This window comes from Sus scrofa, chromosome 14, assembly GCF_054392235.1.
Source record: "Sus scrofa isolate SSC_HxYL_T2T_F1_AM1 chromosome 14, Sscrofa_HxYL_maternal_Yorkshire_Landrace_v2.0, whole genome shotgun sequence".
In the NCBI taxonomy this organism is placed as follows: domain Eukaryota; kingdom Metazoa; phylum Chordata; class Mammalia; order Artiodactyla; family Suidae; genus Sus; species Sus scrofa.
This window is the reverse complement of record NC_139396.1, coordinates 75,624,023-75,647,622: the sequence shown is the minus strand read 5'-3', so window position 1 is coordinate 75,647,622 and position 23,600 is coordinate 75,624,023. Positions and strand designations below refer to the sequence as shown.

At 44.5% G+C, this 23,600-nt stretch overlaps 1 protein-coding gene and 1 long non-coding RNA gene across 4 annotated transcripts in view; both read right to left on the bottom strand.

The window, feature by feature from the left end:
* LOC110256642 (uncharacterized) overlaps positions 1-7,597 on the bottom strand; it is a 60,426-nt gene extending 52,829 nt beyond the window's left edge. For 2 of the 3 annotated variants that reach the window (XR_014827822.1, XR_002338429.2), the window contains exon 1: positions 7,463-7,550. This is a non-coding gene — a long non-coding RNA (uncharacterized LOC110256642). Of the gene's footprint in view, positions 1-7,462 lie in introns of all 3 variants that reach the window. The other variant, XR_014827821.1, reaches the window with a different exon arrangement.
* An 8,049-nt stretch (positions 7,598-15,646) lies between these two features.
* On the bottom strand, positions 15,647-23,054 carry ZP4 (zona pellucida glycoprotein 4; the record flags this gene model as incomplete). The annotated part of the gene is given in 12 exon segments (NM_214045.1): positions 15,647-15,790; positions 15,994-16,110; positions 17,277-17,355; positions 17,665-17,812; positions 17,893-18,082; positions 18,248-18,378; positions 19,200-19,297; positions 19,817-20,004; positions 20,766-20,918; positions 22,010-22,112; positions 22,190-22,311; positions 22,849-23,054. Coding segments are annotated over 12 exon segments (1,611 nt in total). The 5' UTR covers positions 23,027-23,054.
* Between the last annotated feature and the right edge of the window lie 546 nt (positions 23,055-23,600).

Genomic DNA, 23,600 nt, shown 5'->3' with positions numbered 1-23,600 from the left:
AGCCTCTAAGAGTCTAGGATGTAACATCAAAAGGACAAGATGGTATAGAATTCTATTCCCATGATCTCTCACATTTACTAACTCTATGAGAGATATCTGCCATCTGGAGACCAGTGCTGTACAATAGAGCTTTCTACAATGACAGAAACGTCCCATAGCTGTGCATAGTCACATGTGGGTACTGAGCACTGGAAGTGTGGCTAGCATAAATGAGGATTTTATATTAATTTTTAATTTTTTAGGGCCGCACCTACAGCACATGGAAGTTGTCAGGCTAGGGGTCAAATGTGGCTGCTGGCCTATACCACAGCACATGCAGGATCTGAGCCTTATCTGCAACCTACACTGCAGCTCAAAGCAATGCTGGATCATTTCACTCACTGAGCCAGGCCAGGGATTGAACCTGCATTCTCACAGATACTAGTTGGATTCTAAACCCTTTGCTCCAGAACAGGAACTACTTTACATTTTATTTAATTTCAATCAATTTGAATTTAAACTCTCCACATGGCTGGTGGCTATTGTATTGCACAATCACATGCTAATCCATGCAAATAGAATCTGCCCACCTACAGTTAAGTGGCCATGGTTTGTATTGCATGATCTTACTTATTCAATGGCTGATTGGACCAGGCATGGTTACATACCCCAAGGACAGCCAATCATGGGCTGCTAGTGACCAATGATTCTTGAAGTGTGTCTTCAAAGGTAAGCTCCTCCAATCATATTTCTCTCCCTACAATTTGGAACTGAGAACTGGAAAGGGGGTTAGCCATGGATATGGAACATAAAATTCAGGAAGATTACTCAGGTTTCAGGGGGCCATTATGAGCCATGTGCAAACTAACATTGTGAGAAAACAGGAATTGTGGTGTAGGTTAGCAAGGAAAGTGGGCTGTGGGAGACGGGAAAATGGATCAGGCAGGCTCAGAAGAGCAGGAGCCATGAGATTCAAGAAAGAGGAAGAGAGAGGGAATACAGCATTAACTCCTGCCTTCCAGTCTTCCAAGGGAAACTCCAGACAATTATGCAGCAGAAAAAAGCCATCTCTACCATGCTCTTGTCTAATTCCTGACCTGCAGTGATCTATAGAGTGAGAAGTGAAGTCCTTCATCATTTCTGCAATGATTAGAAATACTGCCTTTTTTATATATTAAATTCATTGATATAAATGGTTCTCTGCTTTGTTCTACTGCTATGTTTATCTATTCCAAACCATTTTCACAGCATTTACAGGTTGATAGCTTTAACATATGCTTTGGTATTTGCTGGACACATCAGGCTGTTTGTCATCTGACTTTGTGCTTTTTCTTTTGCTTGGAATGTTCTCTCTTCTCTCTTTCCAAGCCTCTTACCTGACCCTCTCTCTGACCTTCCCATTGCAACCATTCACCCATCTAACCCCCAACTTCCTAAGCCCTCACTTCACCCTTGAGTCCCTGTATGTGGCCTCCTGCCTCTATCTTAATTACCCAAGTTTTTATTCTCTAGACTGTGAAGTTCTGCTTCTCAGTACCTCCCTCATACAGCACCTGTCATAGAAAGAGTATTTAAGAAAACATCATTGGGCAATGAATTTTACTTTTGCTTTCACGAATGAGTGTGACCCTCGTCCTTGCCAAGGAGAGTTCCAGACAGATGAGAAACCAAAACAATTTTAATCAACCTCCCATGATAAACTCCAAAGAGACCTTTGGGTAGAAAGTTAGAGTTTTTATCTTCTGTAGGACACAACATATAATAAATAATCAATACATTTTGCTATTTTTGCCTCTGTATATTTAAGAGCTGTGATATCTTACAGGGGTATATGGCATAAACAATAAGGAAATTTATTATCACATACAACTAGCAATCCAGAGAGAGGTTGATCAGGTGGCTCAAAGATATTAAGAGGAATCCCAATACTCCTCAATGTGTTTGCTCAGTCATCATAGCTGCTACTTCAAATGTAGGCACGAAGCAGATGGCTGCACCTATGCCAGATGTTACATCTGCACACAAAAATCTCAGGAGGAAGAAGAGGGTGTCCTATGTAGTTCTCTCTTAGGAGTGAGGAGGTTTTCCCAAGTTCCCTCAGCAGGAATTCTTCAGTCTCAGAGCCAAGATGTATTCACACATTCACTCTGCAAACTGCTACTAATAAGGAGGGGGAGTACTTTTAAACCAAAGAGCCTCCTCCTAGAGCTGGGGTGGGATCACCTTCACATAAGGACACAGGTGTGTGGGGTGGGGTGCCATTCTGTCAGGAAGGGGGGATAGGCGTGGGTCCTGGATAGTTCACTAATTTTGCTATTTTTTGGGTGCAGCTCGAAATTCTGCATGGCAAATAAGTATGTTTAAGAGAGGGCGATAACCATGGTAATGACAGTGATAATGTTAATACTGAGCAGCTCTGCCACTTATGGTGTGCTGTTTTACAGGCACGGTGCTAAGCTCATTAAATCATCCTATTTAATGCTCATAACTCTTTTCTACATGTTAATGTCATTTGATTTTTCCGTCTTTCCAAAGCATACTCTGAAACTTCTAGAGAAGAGTGGACTGTTAAAAGGGCTTTGAAAGAAGAAAGGAAGAGGAGGCTCCAGACAGAGCAGACACCCTGAGTGACTGTTAGGCTGGACCCCACAGGCCTGCAAGCCCTCCCCTTGCTTGTCTTCAAGACTGAAGAAAAAGCCTGACATTCGAGACACAGACATTACTGGTTTAATTGATCTGGGAGCTTACACGTCTGAAGCAAGGTCCTGGACGACACCCTACCATGTGCAGCATACAGTTGGCTGGACATGGCAGCAGGCTTTGCTCGGGTTGTGGGGAGAGGAGATTGCCAGTGATGGGGCAATTAACGTCAGATTGACTCATTAGCTACCAGGGAAACCAGCAGAGGGGCATGCCCCTCACCACCCTTTTGATAAGAACAATCACCAGCTGTACACAGAAAGGTCAGTCATGTGTGTGTGGATGAAGCAGACAGATCAGGCAAGTGATGTACAAAGAGCAAGAATACAGACATCTTGAGTGGCCTGACCATATACTCCATCCTGGCATACCTTGCCACCTCGATCCACCTTTCTTCTGCTATATCTCTGGGGTCAGTTATGGGGGGGGGGGGGCTGCAATCAGATGCCTCAAATACAACACAGAGAGCAGGAGCCAAAGAGTGTCAAGTGTAAGATACCTTGTATGCTGAGAATAGTCATTTGCCAGCATGTGGGCAAATTTTGGATCCAAGCGCTTACGAGGTCAAAGGAGTCAACAACAGCAGAGTCCTGTCCAGTTATAAGGAAGTTCAGGCCACCCCTGGTTTTCATAAACCCAGGGCCACTTCCATGGGGAGGGGTAGGCTCTGGCTCTAAAAGAAACATTCTGATGGCCTAGCCAGGAGTCAGCAATCACAGTAATAGTCGGCCACTCATGTTATATTGGGTGCCATTAGGCATAGACCCATTATATCTTTCCAAACAAAAACAACAAAGAACAGTTAATCTCACTAGTTGGACTTGCATGTCTAGAAGCCAACCTATTCCACTCCAAATAGCATAAGGGGACTCATGGGTAGTCAGATGTACAATAACATTTACTGATGGGGGTCCTTCTGATGTATTGGCACACAGGACAGGAAATGGTGAGAGTCTTTCCCACTTATTGTCAGTCATGCCCACACAGTCACAGTAGCTGGGTCAATTTTTCGTGGAATTCCAGGGGATGGCATCTCACTATGGGTGCAGCAATTAGATTCATTTCACAGTGAGGATGTTGTTGCTGCCCAGTTCTCAATAGTTTCCCTTCACTCAGACTAGGAACAAAATATAAGACATCTAACAGACACAACTCAGTGGGGAGCATGACAATTAAGCAAAATACAGGCAGTCACCACATTCTGAGATAATACCACACTTGCCTGCGTTTTTGTCCTGGCCTGCAATACAGTTCAGAAAAATCAACTTTTCAATAATACAGGAATGTGTCTAAAATTGTGTCTATAATGGCTACCTTAGCTTTATCTTGTCTGGAACACAGCTACTCCAGTTTGACCGTTAAATGCATTCCCTTCCTCAATGGCCAAAGCAGATGTACAATGCATATCTGATAGGCCAAAAAATGGGTGCTCTGATCAGAAAAGTTAAACCATGTTTAAACCTTCTGACTTCCCCACACCTTAGTACTGCAGATTTTTTTCCATCACTTCCCTCTTTGATTGCAAATCTTTCAATAGAAAGCACCGACTATCAAAATATCCACCCCGTGATGCTGGGTTCTGGCTCCTATTGGGGTTCAGATCATGTTGCTTGGTGCTAGGCCTCCTTTATATAATCAGATCTCATGACAGACTCAAATGTATATTAATGGGGAAATATTGTATAGGCCATATATTTTATCACTAATACTCAGTGAGGCAGGTTTGCTTGACTAGTGGAGGCATGAGCTATGCCTCAGGTCATCTGGTGGCGGACAGGGTGAGGCTGCATTCAGGTTCAGATTAAGGAAAGAAGTTTAAGGACCACCTGTCTGCTGATTTGAATAAGCACTGCGACAGTCCTAGTTTGACCTTATAGGGTCAAACACTCTCTTACCAGATACAAAGGAGGAGTTACTACTGGAAAAAAGAGGAAGAGGCAGTCTTTTCCCACCCCCATTTCCCTTGGATTATAAAAGTGTAGCCCACCTAATCTTCAGGGCAGAGCCTCTTTGCCTGCCTGCTTGTATCTCTCACAAGCACCTTATCTTAATAAATCTATTTCTTGCCTATCACTTTCTATCTTGCTGAATTCCTTCTGCGCTGAGACACAAAGAACCTGAACCTCAGTAAGTCCAGACACTGGGTGAGTGATCCTAATTTAAAAAACATCGTTCAAGTCCCAGTCTGAGTTTAGGTTAGGTTTGAGTTCCAGCACCTGGCTTCAAGTCCCAATCTGGGCTGTGGCTAGGTTCAAGCCATAAGTGCTGTCAGTTTCAGTATGATTTGTCCTTTCAAAAGTTCTTCTTATGAATCTTCCTGAAGAAGAACCACTTTTGCAAAAGCAAGAGACTATAACAAGTCTTAACAAGTCATCGTTAAAGACCTGGTTACAATGCAATTGAAAAGAAACTTGGTTACTGCTGTGACATACAATAAGTTAATTACTAAAATTATGACTGAGATCATTTACCAGGATATATCAGAATTTTAGGAGTTCCCTATAATTTCTAGAGTGTGTGTATTAATAACATTTACCCATAGACTATAATCTAAGAAGTTTTATCACCACTTAGTTGAAAATACTTTCCATGTAATTCAACATACTGAATAAGCATAGTTTAACATTCCTCTCTCTGAAGTGGAGATGAGGTAAGAGGTAGATTGGCCCCTGGGCTGAGAACAGCTGAGATTTGTTAGGCCAAGGAAATTGGGCCCTGCTTCTCTTTGACATGTCGAGGAGAAAATTAATGGCAGGAGCTGACCTCTGATGGAGTAGAGAGATAAAATGACCACTTCAATCTCTCCTGGGGTCAAGGAGACCTCCCCAATTACACATGCACAGTAAGACTTCTAGGGGTCAAAAAAGGAGGGGGTGCCAGGCCGTAGTAAGTCCTATTACCATCCCGGAACTCTTTGCTCTGGAATCCATCTTGGCCAAAAAAACGCACGTACATATTTGGGAGGGCCCTGAGTCCAGTCAGGTGTGAGAAATAAAACAAGATAATTGACATTGGCCAAAGGAAAACAAAGACCGGAAGAACTGTCCTATGTAAGTGATTTAAATAACCTCACTGGTATGCTCCTCATCGAGGGGGACACATGCACCCACACTCCTCTTTTGGGTGTGCTTTACTGTCCTATTTGTCTTAAATAAACTGCTCCCACATGTTGTGCTGTGGTTCTATCATAAACTTCATACTTGTTTTCACCGTCTGCCTCCTTGGCACATTCTTGCTTTCAACAGGGGGCAAAAACCAGGACAATTCTGCTTTTAGCCTCTAGCCGGTCTAGGGGCTAGCATTCCTGGTTTTCACTCCAGCTTCCCAGGTTCAATTCCTGAGCAGAGAATTAAAATCTTGCTTCAAGCCCTCACTCTCTGCTGGCTCTCGGAGATCAGAGAGGCAAGATATATTTTGAGGTGTTCCAGGGACCCTTTAGAAAATTTCAACGTTAGCTAGAGGTCAACTGAACTTCATTTTGAATTTGATCTTTGGGAAGTTCCTCAAAATTATCAAAAAATTTTAAAACACTTCAGAGTCAGAAGTCACTGTGAAACAATACTTACTCAGCCAGTGTTAATAACGACCTCATTGGCAAATGCAGGTCAATTAAACACAAAGAAACTCCCAAACTGTTACCAAAAACAATTCATATTTTAAGAAAACTTTGTCCTCTTAGAAAATTGTACCACTTTATCTTTAAAAATTGTTTTCTTAATTCAATTGTAGCCAATCCTGATCATGCACAAAACTGTTTTCCTCCTCCACAAACCTTCTACGACCTTCATTATTAATCCATTATTAATCTGACCCTCACTTTCGGTTCCATTCAGAAACAACCAGCTTCAGGATAGAACCACTTTTTTTCTCTTTAGCAAAATGCATTTTCACTCCTCACAACTTCCTTGCTTAAAACATACATCCTACTTTCCTTGCATACTGACATTTCCCTTATAATTCTTAACCTTAAAACCTTAATCTCTAGTAAAAACCAAGAAGCACGTAATTGTGAACTATTTGTCATAGCACAACTTCCTGATTGGGAGACTTAAGCTCTTGTCTTCCTCTCCGAAGAAAGCAAAAGTAGATAAATTTAGACCCACCCAGCAATTAATGTTCCAACATCCCTTCAATGTTTAGTTCCTTAGTTTAAAGTTACCAAAATCTGAAAAGGCTATTACAGATAGACAATACAAAAACAGAATTATTCCCATATTTTTAAGACAACCTCTTTTTTTCCCCTTTACTCTTAGAGATCAAATAAGATTAAAGTTTCAGAGAACCCAGGTAAATATTTACATCTCAAAGGTACAAGGAAATAAATAGCAGTTCCCTCTACAGAGCCAGCTTAACCAATTACAAAAGGCTCACCTTGATTCAATAGCAAAGCCATTAGGGGCCATAGTTCTCCAGATCTCTGGGCAGCCCCTGTTCAACAAGGAAGCCACCCTCAGGCCCCACTACTAGCAGACAGCTACCCCAGGACTTTGCCTGCACCTTTGGGGATCACGCCTAGAATTTTTGGCCCCACACGTTAGTGAACGGCCACCCCAGGATTATACCCATAACTTTGAGGCTTCCTACATGAGTGGACAACTCCAGCAACACTTCATTCTGGCCCTTATTTCCCCACATCTCTACACTCACGGGAATTTCCTCAGTCTCCTGACTGCTCCCCAAATTTTGGGCTGTAGCCCACAGGCCTGCAAATCCTGTGCTTGCCCAGCTTCAAGACTGAAGAAAGGGCCCAGAGTCAGCAACAGAGATGAATGGGGGAGCTTACATGTCTGAAGCAAGATCCTGGATGACACCCCTCTGTGCCAAGCAGAAGGCGAGCAGGATGTGGCAGGCAGTAGCAGGCCTCTCTCCCTGGGAAAGAGGGGGGTGGAGATTACTAGTTATAGCAGCATCGACATCCGGTTGGCTTGTCAGTTACCAGGGAAACCAGTGAGGGGCTCAAGCCTCACCACCCCTTTGATAAGAACAGTTACCAGCTGGGGGAGTGAGGGGCACATGTGCAGGTATTTACTGATTTAGAAGGTCAGTCACTTGGGTGGGTGTAGGTGAAACAGGCACTAGTCCCACAGGGGATGCACAGAGAGCAAAAGCACAGCCACCTTGAGTGGCTTGACCATACAGTGATGTTCCCAGCAAGCGACATAACAGGGGCAGCTGAAGGTCCAGGGATCATGAAGGACAAGGAGCACGGTTAGGTGAAGGGGGTTACAGGGGAGCTAATTTAGGCACCATTCATTTGTGAGCTATTTATTGAAGGTCTTCTCTACAAACCATGCTCTCGGAGTTCCCTGGTGGCTTGGGGGTTGAAGATCTGGTGTTTTTACTGCTATGGCTTGGGTTGCTGCTGTGGAGTAGGCTTGATCCCTGGCCTGGGAACTTCCACATGCCTTGGGGGTTGCCAAACAAACAAACAAAAACAACTAAAAAAGCAAAAAAAAAAAAAAAACCATGGTCTTCTACATACCATCAATCACAGGACTTGGAAACCTCTCTTTTTTAAAGGTGTAGATAATGTTGCTGAAATCTTGGCTACCTCTGTACACTGAGGCCAAACAGAAACACAGAGACAGAGTTGGAGGAAATAGAAAAAGAAGTTTTAATTGCCAGGCAAGGAGGGGAACCAACAGGTTAGTGGCTCAAGGATTGTGCCCTCCTTGGAGGGGGTAGTGAGGAGTCTTAACAGTGTTTGAGGAGCAGGAGGTGATCAGCTCATGGACAGTTTCCTGATTGGTGGGTGGTGAGGTGACTGGGAGTCAGTGTCATCAACCTTCTGGTTCCAACTGGTCTGGGGTCTGTATGTGGGCAGCACACAGTTGGCTTCCTCCACTAGTGGAGGCTTCAGCACCTGCAAAACAGCCCCAAGGACATGGCTCAGAATATTATCTATAGTCTTTGAAGAACTAACTAAACGCCTTTGACTTTGTTGAATGGCTGAATTATTATTACTGTTTTCTTTTTTCTCAGTATTTTTTCACTTCTCTGATTGAATTGGTTCTTTGACAAAAGTTTTTCTATAGATAGAAAGGCAGGTGGAGGCCATGCATGGGGGTCCACTCTGGGAAGGCCTCCCAGGGTTCGGCCTGGCTATAATTATAATAGTGCCCATTTCATAGGTTATTGTGAACATTAAACAAAATAATCCAGGGAAATCCCTAACATGCCAGATCTCTGTCTGGCATGTTATATACACTAAAAATTGGTAAATAGTATTTTATGCTTCCTAAACATTTATTTCTGGGGTTAAAATGCACAAATTCATCTTTTCCTTTCAATACCATCTGTTTCATGGAACATTTCACTTAGATAAGTTCACCAGGGTAGACTCTTGATTAATTCTGCATCTCATTTTGTTTTTAATTTTACCCAGTGCATCATTAACATGAAATAAATATTTATTACAATCATAATATTTAATATTTACCACTGCTTTTGTGCTCTTTTCTACTTTCTCATTAATATATTCTGGTAAACTTTTTTTTAGCCACATCAGCAGCATATGGAAATTCTCTGGCCGGGGATTGAACCTGTGCTGCTGCAGAGATAACACTGGATCCTTACCCTGCTGTGCCACAGCAAGAACTCCTATTCTGGTGAAGTTTTTCATCAGACCTCAACTGGGAAATTATTTTCATTGTGCCACCCTATTCTAGTTGTTAAAGGTTCCATATTTTAGCCAAAAGAAGATGGTTCCGGAGGTACCAGAGATTTTTAAATGGCTAAAATGATGAAGCAGGGACTCACAGTGTAGGCAGTGAGGTAAAATAAGGGAAAGGACTCATTCCCAGGAAACAGAGAACATTAAGTTGATTGGTCCCAAACCAAGGGCTCCAAGTCATCCCTGAGGCCACTCCAGTAGATTATATTAAGCTTGTCTGCATGGTAATTGCAAAAAGGGTTGACTCATCAAATTTAAATGTGACTTTGACTGAGGGCTTCACACCCCGCTGTCTTCATGAATGGACTCATTTCTGAGCGCTTGCTTTCCCATCATCTGTCCTGGTAGCTTCCTGGGAAACAGCAAATGCCAGAAACAGCATGCTTGCAGGTATAACCGATTGGATGGGAAAAAGGAAGACAGTGTGCAAAGAATTATCAAGAGCACAGAGTCTGACCTAATGGCCTTGAGCAGAGGTACTGCACAAGTACATAAAACCATCATTGACCTTGGGCCCATCCTTCCACTTTCCCCAGGACTTACTTTGGGAGGCTCAGCAAAAAAGCCAACACACATACACTCAGTTCTTTTCCTTCCATGGTCAAATAAAAGTCATTCCTATACACAGAACACTTTGCTAATATCATGGAAGAAACAGGCAGAAGGTGCCGTTCTGCCCTCCAGGACTCTTGATGGGACTCCAGTTGCAGCCAAAAAAACCTGGCCTCTGCAAACTGGAACCAGTTAAGTCTCAGAGACAGAGTTTTGGATGAAGCAGAAAGAACAGCTTTATTGCTTTGCCAGGCAAAGGAGGCCGCAGCAGGCTAAGATCTCAAAACTGTGCCCTGCCTTGAGAAAGATAGCAAGGGTTTTTATAGGTTTAGCTTGAAAAAAAAAAAAAAAAAGGCTGTTGACAATAATTAGGGTGCCATCATTCTTCTCCCTCCATAGATCATTTGAAAGTTGTCAATGCTGGAGTCAGGTGGTCTGGTGATAGTTTCTGGTGGTCTTTGGGATTATCACACCTTGAACTTCTCTCTGCAGCGAAGATTGCTCACAAAAGGAAGGGGGTGTTAGGGAGGGTTCCAATTACATAGAAAACACTAGATGCAATATAACTCTAGTAAACAAAAGCAATTAAGCAAGGAAGAGATCATTTGTGAAAAGTTGAACACTAGGTGCAATATAACTCTAGAAAGTAAACATTGCTGGTTTCAGAAGCAAGCAAGTAGCTCAGGCAAGGTTGCATCGGTCAGAGGCCAAGCATTGCCCCTGAAGCCTGAACAAGACTACTTTACCAGTGTTTTCCCCCAAATAGTTATGATGTTCCTCCAAATGTTACACATAGTGTTATTGCATGACCTGGAAATTCTACTTCAAGGTATCTGACCAAGAGAAAAATCTATGTCCACGCAAGAACTTGCACACCAATTCCTAATTGTGTTATTTGAACACCCAAAGGTGGAAACAACCCCAACACCCATCAGTAAATGGATGCACAAAGTGGAAAAATGGAAAGGAGGGAAAAGGACTGGAGTACAGACACAAGCAACAACATAAATGAACCTTGAAAACATTATGCTAAGAAAGAAGGTGGTTACAAAAGGCCATATATTGCAGGATTTCATTTATGTGACATGTTGCAGATCTATAGTGACAGACAATAGATCAGTGACTGTCCAGGGCTGGGGAAAGTTAGGAATCGGGAGTGATTTCTGATGGGGTTTCTTTGAGGAGGATAAAAAAAGTGGGCTAAACGAGTGTAGTGATGGTTGCATAATACTGAATATACTAAAACAAACCAACAAACCCTACTGAGTTGTGTACTTAATTTTTTTATTTTATTCTTTTGTCTTTTTGTCCTTTTTAGGGCCATACCCATGCATATGGAGGTTCCCAGGCTAGGGGTCTAATTGGAGCTGTTGCTGCCAGCCTACACCAGAGCCATAGCAATGCCAGATCTGAGCTGCATCTATGACCTGCACCACAACTCATAGCAACACCATGTCCTCAACCTACTGAACAAGGCCAGGGATCAAACCTGCAACCTCATGGTTCCTAGTCGGATTTGTTTCCGCTGTGCCACAATGGGAACTCCAATTTGTGCACTTTAAATGGGTGAATTGTATGGAATGTGAGTTATAATCTCAATAAAGGTGTTAAATTATGAGAGCCAATGTCTAGGTTTCTGAAAATAATGAAAATAGCTGCTGCTAGATTTCTAATTTCTCTTTGTGGCAGTTTTATTCCTTGGTTAAGTCCTTTTCCTCAAGGGGAGAAATGAATTTTGGGTGTTTTAAGAGGAAACCCGAAATCTGTGGGTTTTCTAATTATCAAAAGATAAAGACATGTAAGAGTTCCTGTCGCGGTGCAGTGGAAATGAATCTGACTAGGAACCATGAGGTTGCAGGTTTGATTCCTGACCTCGCTTAGTAGGTTAAGGATCCTGCATTGCCATGAGCTGTGGTGTAGGTTGCAGATGCGGCTCGGATCCCGCATTGCTGTGGCTGTGGCGTAGGCCAGTGGATACAGCTGAGATTTGACCCCTAGCCTGGGAACCTCCATATGCTGAGGGTGCAGCCCTAAAATGACAAAAAGACCAAAAACAAAACAAAAAGATAAAGACATGTAAGTTTGTGCAGGGGACAGTCTTAGTTATCATGAAGCTTTTTTCATTCCTATGAGCTACAGTGGGCTGCTGACAGAGGCAGACAATCTGCATGCCCTAAAAACATGCCTGGTCAGGAGCTCCTGTACTAGGGAATGAGTGTGTTCTGGTTAAAATCTGGTCATCTGTTCTCTGGGAATTTTCTAGGCTCCTGTTTCTGGTTAAATGGTGTCATAGTTAAATTGTGTGATTCATTCAGCAAATGTTCCCTGAGATTCTGGTTTGTGCCAGGCCCTTTGTCCCAGACAAGGACAAGAGATTTTTTTAGGATGAACATCTGATTTTGATGAGGTCAGAGTAGCACAACCAGCCAGAAAGCCACTGCCAGCAAGAACCAGACCTCCTCAGGCTCAGGGTTACTTCCTGGCTGTGCCTTGGCCCCCGTGAGGAATCTTGGTGGCCAGAGAACATGTGGGTCCCTCTCTGTAGGTGGGCGCTTCTCCCTCCCCCTGCTCTCCACTACCCTCCACTCCCACGTCCCTAACATTTACCCCAAAGGATAATAAAGCCAACTGATTCTCAGGGTAGGAAGCAGATGCTTTATTTGAAAACTAACCTCTTGAAGGAATTCCCATTCTGGCTCAGCGGTAATGAAACCAACTAGTATCCATGAGGATGCAGGTTTGATCAAGGACATGACCACAGAGAAATAAATCACTTTCCCCTACTCCCCCAAGTAGCCCAGTCAGGTGATGAGAATTGGCCAATCAAATGAAGGCTCATTTCATTTCAAGCAAAGCGCTTGGAAAGAGAGGGGGGTGGAGAGGAAAAGCCTTACTACACAGAGAGAGATCTGTGGTCATAAAATGAAGGAAAGGCTTCAATGAAGCCTTTAGCTTCCAGAAGGCAAAAGTATGCTATGGTGTAAGACACAAAAGCACATCACCACTCACAGCATGAAAATTCTAAGCAAGGAATCAGAGAAGTCGAATTTCTAAGGGAGAGCTAGGAATCAGGACCAATGGAATGTGATTGAAGGAGATTAAGAATATCTTATGAGCCAAAAATTTATAGACACAATCATGTTTTAGGGCTGCACTCATGGCATATGGAAGTTCCCAGGCTAGGGGTCAAATTAGAGCTATAGCTGTTGCCCTGTGGGACAGCAATGGAGGATCCAAGCTGTGTCTGTGACCTGCACCATAGCTCAAAGCAATGCTGAATCCTTTACCCACTGAGCAAGGCCAGGGCTCAAACCCGAGACCTCATGTATACCAGTTGTGTTCGTTACTGCTGAGCCACAACGGGAATTCCTATAGACAGAACTTAGTCCTTATTTCAAAAGCAAGAAGGCTGAGGCTGTAGAGATGAAATGTTTCCCCAAAAGACATGCTCTTTCCTGGTCTGAATATTCTGGGTAAAGATGGAGGTAGCAGGGGCCTGACATTCTCTATTAAAAATAGGATTTTTCTTGAATGGCCACTGTAATACCATGTTCAACTTCTGGTTTCCTATTGTTTCCCAGACCATACAAGTTTCCTGTTGCTTGTGGAAATAGGGTCCTGTAATGTCAATACCTAATATAATGGGGAGTTTATTTCACTGAATGAGAAGATCCAATATGATGTTTCACTACATGGGGCTGATGTCAGGATGCTGTTTCCAGTCTCTTGCCAGCTGCTTTAGGTTTTCTTAGATTTGCCCTAAGAAAATTGTTTCCCCAGAAAGTGACAGAATGAAGGAAAGTTGACACTTCTTAGATCCCTCAGTGGTCCCTGCAGGTTGAGCTCGGTATAACCAAAGAGGAGGAGCTGACATTGGAGTAGAGCTGACATTCCCTCCCAACAACAGGTTTAAGGGATTTAGAGCAACTGGAACCCTTACAAAGCTAATGCAAGTGCAGAGACAGTAGAAATACTTGACAGTTGCTTATGTATTTAAACATACACTTGCTCCATGACTGAAAAATTCTACTCCTTGATACCAAGGTATGACATCTCCACAAATAAAATTCAAGGAATCTTTTTATTAAATCCAGTTTGCCTTAAAAACCACTCCCAATTGTGGTGGCTTATGACAATCACTTCTCAGTTTTGGTGAAACAGATATTAGCAATGGCTCAGCTAGGTGGTTCTGGTACAGTCTCTCCTGAGGTTTTGGTTGGAGAATTACCTTCCAAGGATACTGATTCACACAGCTGTTGGTTGGAGGTATCAGTCTTTCTCCACAGAGCTTCTTCAGCATCCTTACTGTGGCATGAACCACTAAATTCTTCAGAGCTAATGATCCAAGGCAGAAACTGATGTTTTTATAACCTAGTGCCAGTAACACCATTATGTACACTGTATTTACTTTCTTTTTTTTTTTTTTTTTTTTTTTTTGCTGTACCCATTGCATGTGGAAGTTCTTGAGCCAGGGATCAAATCCACACCACAGCAGTGACAATGGCTTAACCCACTGGGATCCCACATGGGCTATTTTGATTCAAAATAGGAGATTGTATAAGGTGGTTGTACACAGGAATGAGGCTGGCTACTAGTGTTCCTAGTAGCTTTATTGCTCACCACCACAAGCTAGAAACAACTCAAACGCTCATCAACAATGTTGCTGAAGTGAATTATGTAAAGTGACCTGGAAGTTGCCGAGTGAAGATGAATGGTGGGACCTTACTTAACCAGGCTTACTTTCAGAATTCCTTCCTAGGAAGAAAGGTCATCCATAGAATTTGGCAAACAGTATCAGTTTCAATTTTAGTAGGGTTTTTACCTTGAGAAGTCACAGTAATTCACTAACCCCCTGTTTTTTTCTACTTGTAATTTCCGAGTTTATTACTTTTTTTTTTTCCTTTTTAGGGTCACACCTGTGGTATATGGAAGTTCCTGGGCTAGGGGTTGAATCGGAGCTGCAGCTGCTGGCCCAAGCCTCAGTCACAACAGCAATACCAGATCCAAGCTGCATCTGTGACCTATGTTGCAGCTTGCAGCCATGCCAGATCCTTAACCCACTGAGCAAAGCCAGGGCTCAAACCCACATCCTCGTGGCTACCAGTTGGGTTTGTAACCTTCTGAGCCACAATGGGAATTCTGTAGTAGTTCTTAGTATTTGTTGGTTCTGGCTCAGAACAGAACCTCTTCTGATCAAGCTACTTCCAATTTATCAAGGCATGATCAGATACCTCTTTTTAGGCATTGTCTTAGTTTTTGAAGCGTAATGCTTGGAATAGAAAGATCATTGTCACCTGAGAAATGGTAGGAAAATGCAGGTTCATTAGCCTCAGGCCAGTCTACTTAATCATATTCTGTGGATGGGGCCATTAGTCCGTTTCCATCAGCCCTTTTATTCTGATGCATACTTAAGTTGGAGAACCAATGGTCTAGAAGATTTGGTACTAGCTCTAGCTCAGTTTAAGTGATCTTGTGCAAGAGTTTTGTTCTACATTCTCATGAGCTTGAAAGATCTGCTAAGTCTGAGATTTTAGTTCTTGTAGGTTCTGCTCAGGTCAACCAACTATGACGTTCTACTGAAATGATGTTCTAGGCAGAAGATAGAAGAAAAATAAAGGCATCATGTTTTCTTCTCAGGTTAAAAAAAAAATATATCAAGCTGGAAAAAGGAGATGCCAAACAGCAGATGAGCTAAAGAAATTATTTACCTTTCAAATGAGAAGCTGGGCTAGTGGTGTAATCTTGTTTTATTGGTTTTATTGACACATTTGGTCTGAGTAACTCATCTCCATTTCCTGAAGACCAGGTAGGACACTAACAAGGCTCCAATAATTAAGCTTCCCAAGAGGCCAGCCACCCACAGAGCATGGGAGTCTACAGGAGGCCCTGTGGGATGGAAAGGTAGGTTAGTAGGTTAATGGATGCTGAAACTAAATGATTCTACAACCTGATAAAGACTGCCAGTCTTTAGACCATTTCTTTTGAGGTTCACATTGACCAAATCAGTAAGGGCTAAGTAGGGGGTGAAGAAGTGGCTATAGTCTGGCCATTGGTTTAGATACAGGGCCTCAGGTATGTTTTCCACTCACTTGAGTATTTATGGAGCCTTTCTGAAGAGTCCCGAGTGGCTTGGAGTAGAATCATGGGACCCTTGCTAGAAATGCTAGCAGTGCCATTCTGAAAATGGATGTCAGAACTTCTTCTTCCTGTTGGGGAGAGGAATTTGAAATTTGTTAGAATTTGTTTATACATGTGGTATGAATGGCTAAGGAGTCTAAAATAGGACCAGGGTCCTTGGTTATGGACGTTTCTGCTCCATGCTTCAAGAAAACTTCAATGTGTTAGATACAAAGTCTCAGCCTTGGCCATTTGTGCTAACTTTTGCCTCATTTTTCAGACAAGTTATGACTTTGTACTATCCCTAAACTGTCATTCTTCCTCAACAGGCTCTTGAACCATAGCATCTTAATATTGAGACCTTATGAGAATAACTGGTAAGGAGTTCTTGTCATGGCTCAGTGGTAATAAACCCAACCAGCATCCATGAGGATGAGTGTTTGATCCCTGGCCTCAATCAGTGGGTTGAGGATCTGGCACTGCCATGAGTTGTGGTGTAGGTCGCAGACATGGATTAGATCTGGCATTGCTATGTCTGTGGCATAGTTTGGCAGCTGGGAAGACCCCCAGCCTGGGAACTTCCATATGCCAGTGGTGTGGACCTAAAACACAGACAGATACACACACACAAACACCCTCTGAACTTTCAAGTTTTCATTGTTTAGACATATATGTATCATTGTAATTGGATGGTGAGTATTTGGTCTGTTAAATGACAATTATTAGCAGTATTATGAGTGTTTATTTTCATTTTTGCCAAACGGGACCTAACACCTTAGAGGTTATGAATCCCAATTCAGAGGCCAGATAAATGTTAGTGGGTCAGGAGAAAGGGCACAACCATGGAAGCACTGGGCCTGACCATGTAGAGCGATCCTATTCCACCTGTAGGTCTTTGGGCCATGCTGCCAGACCTGCCTTCAAGCAAGTATAGAAGTCTACATTTTATCTGGCTGGACCAGAAATGTTGTGATTACAGGCCGTGAACCAGTTTGACTCCTGGCTAAGTCCAAATTTATATGGTGAAAAGCTGAGGCTGAGCATTATTGAAGGATTTATGGCTTATATTTAGAAGTCCTGGAATTCTAAGAAACTTCTTAGACTTCTATTCTACTGACTCATAAAAGTACTTCAAGAGACCTTGTTAATAAGGGGACTCTTTAGTTTGATTCATTTGCCCACAGGATGAAGCTCAGTGCTGGGACTCCAGATTTACTCAACTCTGTTATCTGGTGTAGACAGCTTGTATACTCACGTCTGGCAGCAGGACAGGTTGTCACACAGATTGGTGCCCCTGCAGGCTTGCAGACCGATGCAGTGCAATGCAGATACACCTGCGAGCCAAAAGGATTAGGAACACAGTGTAACACCCCGTAAGTCTTCAGACCTGATGAATCTTCCCTCCTCCCTCCCCCCATCAGATGAGGTCGAGAAAGTTATTAGCCACAAGCTGGTCTCACAGAGGCACTAACATAGTAGGCTCTAGCAGACCCGATACTCAGGTCAAGGCCATCCCTGGGTGGCTCTGAGGCAGTGCCAACAGCCAGTATGAAGGGGCCACTTGACTGAGGAGTGGTACCGTGTGGAAACAATTGGGTTGAGGGGCATTAAAGTCCTGCTGAAGAGCAGAGGAGGCATCATACCGGTCCCTTGAGTGCCTGCTTTGCCACAGAGTCCACAAAACTGAAGGTGGAAACACTGAAACGCTGGTAGTGAGAAGGAAATAGCAGGTTTGAAGCTTTCTGGACAGGGATCAGTTTGGTCTGGTAGTTGTCTCCAGTGTAGGGGCATCTAAGCCAAGAGAGATAGGCAGCCATCAAGGTGGGCTCCTGGGAGGGACTTGGATCCAGGCACAGGAAGGAGCCACTTACCCATTGACTAGCATGGGCCACTGTGGCTGGAGCAGGGGGCTCATGCCGGGTGTGGCCCAGCACTGGTGCAGGTGCAGCCCGAGACTGGGGTCTGTTCGGTGACGGATAGAGACCTCCACATAGATGGGCTCCCGAAGCAATTTCACCACCGGGTAGTCACTAGCATTGTAGTAGGAGCCATAGCGTTCATCTGCAAAAGGCCAAGTCAAGTTGAAGCTGTGAGGAGCTAGGAATGTCAAGGTGGCTTGAGATAGACTATCACCCACATAAACATCTTATTAGCAAGGCAAGGCCCTTGAACCTAAATAACAGGACTTAGGCTATAGGCCAGATCCCCCACCCAAGAGGGCCTCACCTTTGGCAATCTGAAGCTCCAGAGTAAGAGGTCCAGGGTGGGTCTCCGGAAGCGGTGGTGGGAGAGTGAAAACCTGGATGTTAACTGGGAGAGCACTGCTACTTACAGAGTAGATACAACTGACTCGAAGCCTGCAGAAAAATAAGACATTAGCTACCATCTTGGGGACGGGCCATGTGTCACTTTTTCAGGCTTGAGGAAACGTGAAGTTCGTCAACACAGGGGTGTGGTCTGGCCTTGTAAGAACTCTCCTTGGGAGACCAATATGTAAATGAGAAGGTTTTATGTGTTTGATGTAAAGCCCATACAAGAAACAGAGGCGGTGTGGTGAGAAGCAGGTGCCTTCAGCGGAGGGGCAGTCAGGAAAGATGTTGGAGGTGATTGATATGAAGGATGATGAGAAGTAACCTAAGTGGAGGAAAGACAAAAATGGAGGCAGGACGAGTGTGAGGTCCATTGAAGACTCCACACAAGGATAACACAAAGGATGAGAGCATCAGAAAACAGGCAGTTTCAGTAGCAGCAGTTTTATTCAGGGCCCTGTGAGTTACACTCATGATGTTACATCTAAGCTGTGGGAGACAAAGAGAAGGAAGATAAAGAGAAATTTTTAAGTATGCTTTAAGCATCTAAGGTTTTTAAAGGGATTCTTTTACACTATAGCTCAGACAATAGGGTAGGAGGAGGAAGAAGTCAGTGAGAAACAGGAAACCCAGTACGATGCGCCGGAAGTCCAGGTTAAGTTTGAGGCTTAGACCAAGTTGGTGGCAGCAATGCAGGGCTACTAGATTAAATAATGGGTGGTGAGCTTGGAGCACACCAGGGCAGTAGACAGTTTCTTCTCTCATGAGGAGATGTTCTTTTACCGTTTCATGTTTTATGCTAGAACTGCTTTGTGTAAGAAAGGAAGTCAGGTGTTCTGGTTAAGCAAGGTCAAGTTAAAGACCTTTACCTGAAGATGCTGTCTCGGGTAATAGAACCATGGCTCCAAGTCCTCACATCCCGAGCTGCTACCAGCTCATTTTCATATACCGCCTGGTTCCCAGTTACCTACAAGGACAGATAAAGATGTCTGATCACTCTCGCTAGCGAGATGCTACTGTACTCAGAACTTGTTTTGGTCCAGCACTCAGCAAGGTGCCATCACAGGCTGCTTTCTCACGTGAGTGGAGGCAAGAGGGGCTCAGCAGGGGTCACTTCACCATCTTTCAGGACAAAGGGACTGGAAGGGGCTTTGAGTACTCAGATGAGGCAGCTAGAGACACTACTGACCCTCAGCTAACCTCACCATCACCCAGCCCAGTGTTTCAGGAGGAACCTGGTACTTGCTCTTTCACCACTTGGTAAAGAGTGCCAGCCCCTCGCTGGAGCAAGAGAGGGGATGACAGGCCCAGTGCCCAGGTGAGGTGCTGGCTTTCTCAGCGATGAAAACTTACCTCTGTGTTAGAGGCCATCCTATGGCCCCCTGAGCTTCCCTCACAGCTAAGGTATTTCAGCTCTCCCCCAGTTGCCAGCATCCCCGCTCAGCTTCTAGAGTTGGGAACACAGCCCAGGGTCAGTGCTTCTTACCCGTTTTGCAGTCCCACAGGAACTAAATGGAAACCGGAAGAGGACAAAAGTGTGTGTTTCCATCACAGGTTTACATTCACTGTCATTTCTGAAGGCCAGGTGCACAGAATCCCAGAGCAGTGGAGGTGAGGTCACATTGCGAGACACAGCGATGGAGAAGTGGCCATCTTGGGTACAGCGTGAGGTCACTGAAACATCAGAGCAGACATGTCAAAGGCAGGGCACCTCTTGTTACTGAGCCAGCCAGCCCAATCTAGTGATTTAGGATTTAATTTTCTAACCTCCCCTCCCACTTCTAGAGAGGCTGGTGTTCCCAGCTAGTGACCCTGATATAAGATTTGCTGTCTAGAGCTTGAGTGAGGCTCTGGATGAGCACGTGGGTTTGAATCTCTCCTCCACCACTCACTGTGTGGCCTTGCAGTATTTAACCTCCTTGCATCATTTGTCATCTATAGAAGCAAAGAGCAGCGCCTGCTTTGTTTTTACTCAGCTAGGATTCAGAGCCTAGGTTTGAGTGTGGCATCAAGGTGTTTGATGAGGGTCATATTTTTTTTTACATGAAAAAAATATGGAGCATCATTTGGGGACCAATAGTCATCTTTTGACATAAAGCTCTCTAGATAGACCACTATCAGCCCCCAGAATAGCTTTTCCTTGGGAATTGGTTTAAGTTACTGTCAATTAGCATCTTGCACATAGACTTAGCTTCCTGAGTTCACTGCCTATTACTTGCTTTCTTTTAGATTCTAGGAGAGCAGACAATGGGAGGCTGGAGAAAGTTCTGTCACTCAGGGTCAAGTGTCTCAGGATGTGTTTCTTATACATCAACCTCTGTTCTTGTTCTCTATTTGCCTTCTGGCTGGGGTTGGGGGGAGATAGTCCTCCTCTGGGCTTCCTTGCCGATAACTGGCACTTTTCTTCAGCTGCTTTCAAAGGTAGAGCCACTCACCTGTGTTTCCATAGTAACAAGAAGGGACCTCTTCCGAGTTGTAGCAGCAGCCAAGCTGCTTGCATTCTCCTTGAGTGATGGGTGGAGGAGCACATGGCAATCGGTCCCACACTGGGACAGCATCACAAAGGCCAATGGTTGGAACATCAAGAGCTAGATTTTTAAGAGGAGAGTAACTCAAGCTAGGTAATAAAGTTTGATCTTTTCAAGGAGACCATTCATTACAGAGCATCAACTTTAAATTCCCATAGACATCTAGATGACTGGAATTAATATTTACATACCTAGAGATTAAATCAGAAAGTTCAGTAAATACTAAGTCACCTCATATGAGTCCCCTTTGGAAAAAGGGGAAATACCAACAAGATTGGTAGAAGCAGCCAGAGTCTTTACTCTTTTATTCAAGTAATCTTCCTTCTGGGGTTACCCTTGTGGCTCAGCGGTAATGAACCTGACCAATATCCATGAGGATGCAGGTTAGATCCCTGGGTTAAGGATCCCACATTGCTGTGAGCTCTGGTGTACGCCACCAACTATAGGTCTGATTTGACCCCTGGCCTGGGAACTTCCCATATACAGTGAGTGTGGCCCTAAAAAAAGACATTTAAAAAAAAAATTCTTTCTGTTCTTTAAAAGTTATCTGGACAGCACTCTGAAATCCAGTTCTGGTTCAGTAGGCCTGGGGCACACCCTAGCATTCTGCACCTTATCAGTACCACCGCTCTGGGCCATGGAGTTATTTAACAGGACAGGTGAGAAGAATTCCCAGTTCAATTCTAATGACTGAGGCAGGGCTCTTGGAAGCAAGACAAGGTTTGCAGGAATTGAGTAGGCATGTTTCCTATTGATCCCCAATTAAGTCAGCAGTAGCCCGCAGCTAAAGAGGCTGAGCCCTGTTCTCAGTGCAGTCGGCTTCTGCAAAGCATTTGCAGAGTCTCCCTTCCAGGGGAAGGAACTGGATCCAGGGATAACTCGTGTTTGAAGCCCAGCTGTGCCACCCACCACTGAGGGGCCAAAAGTAGTGCCTGCAGTGCTGGGCTAGAAGTAAGGGGGTCACACGTGAAGCCCTCCAGTATTTAGGCACTAGGTAATCCTCAGGTGGTGCTTATCCTAAGGTCACCCCTGGAGGGGAAAGCCGGAAGACTGTTCTCCATGGGGCTGGTGTCTTTGCACAGAGCCAGCAGTAGGGGACCAAGGACACCTTCCAAGAAGATTCACACCACCTTGGAGTTCCTAGCCTTTACCTAGGAAATCCACAGGGCACTTAAACAGTTTCGTCTCTGTGACTGTTCTGTGTCCACCTGCATCTGCTTCTTCAAGTCCAATGGGCATGAGGTAGTGAGAGTCCTGGAGAGACAAGCCCGGAGTCAGCCTGGGTGGTGGCCCCGGCATCCCAGTGTCCCCAACGGCAGGGGCATACTCACCCACTCAGTCACATAGCAGCCTCTGTAGGATGCTTCCACTCCCATGGAGCTGCCTGGGCCCTTGTGGACCCACGTGCCACAGCCAGAGTCATTCTGCAGCTTGTGCAGCCGCCCGCGCCTGTCTGGGTGGTGGGGAGGGGGGAAAACAGAGTCAGCCACCACGGCCACTGGTGCTGGGAAAGGACAGCCAGCTCTGCCCTGGGCCCCAAGGGGCAGCTGTCATGAAACGACAGGACCAAACAAGGAATCAGATTCAGAAGTGAAGTGATTTCTTTGTTGTTGTTTTGGGGTTTTATTTTATTTTTTTGCTTTTTAGGGCCAAACCTGTGGCATGTGGAGGTTCCCAGGCTAGGGGTCAAATTAGAGCCACAACTACTGGTCTATACCACAGCCACAGCCACATGGGATCTAGCCACATCTGCGACCTACACCACAGCTCACAGCAATGCTGGGTCCTTAACCCACTGAGTGAGGCCAGGGATGGAACCCATATCCTCATGGATGCTAGGGTTCCTTATGGCTGAGCCACTATGGGAATTCCCCCAAAATGGCATTTCTGAAGATTCATCATCTAGAAGAAGGCTGCTGAGTTCAGCCAAAGGAAGGAAGCATGAAGAAGGAAGACAGTTTGAGACCGGAAAGGAGACGGTCACACTCACCCCAAACCACCAGTGCAGGAGGAGTTGCTGTGTCCTGGCTGAGAAGATTTATGGAGAAATGAAAGCTGCTTGGCCCACAGTAGAGGCCACCAAGGTCATCTGCTGCTTTGGGCTGAGACTGGCCTGGCAGAGCAAGACACAGCGGAAAGCAGAGCCAGATGGACGGCCGCAACCACATAGCGCCTGCGGAGAACAGGATACTTCCACTCCCAAAAACCCGAGCTCCCTGTGCCCTGGGGAGGGTTTTATATGCAGAGCGAAAGCTGGTTTCAGGTGCATGCCTTATAACAGACAGGTGGACCTCCTTTGGAAATGGGGAGTCTCCCATCTTCATTCACTTTAGGCCCCATATCATAGCTGCTTCCCTTTAAACCCCATCAGGTGGTCCTCAGAGCCCAGGAACAATGTGGTGCCTATTAGCTAGAAGAGTCTTCCTCGAGATTGCGGAGTGGAGCCCGTATTTTACTGGCTTATTGACTCTCCGAGAAGCTTGCCTGTTTGGGTGTAAACCCTAGCTCTGCCTCTTACGAGTTGTATGAACTGGGTAAATCACTACCTTTTGGAATCTCAGTTTCCTCGTCTGTAAAGTGGAGATGTCTCCTGGCAGGAGTGTTCTTGAGCCTGGCTTGAGACCCCAGAAAAATTTAAACTTGATTTCTGAGAAAAGCTGACTTAGAATCTTTCCCTGTTTTTGTACCCCTGAAACTAACACAACATTGTAAATCAATTATATTTCAATAATTTTTTAAGGA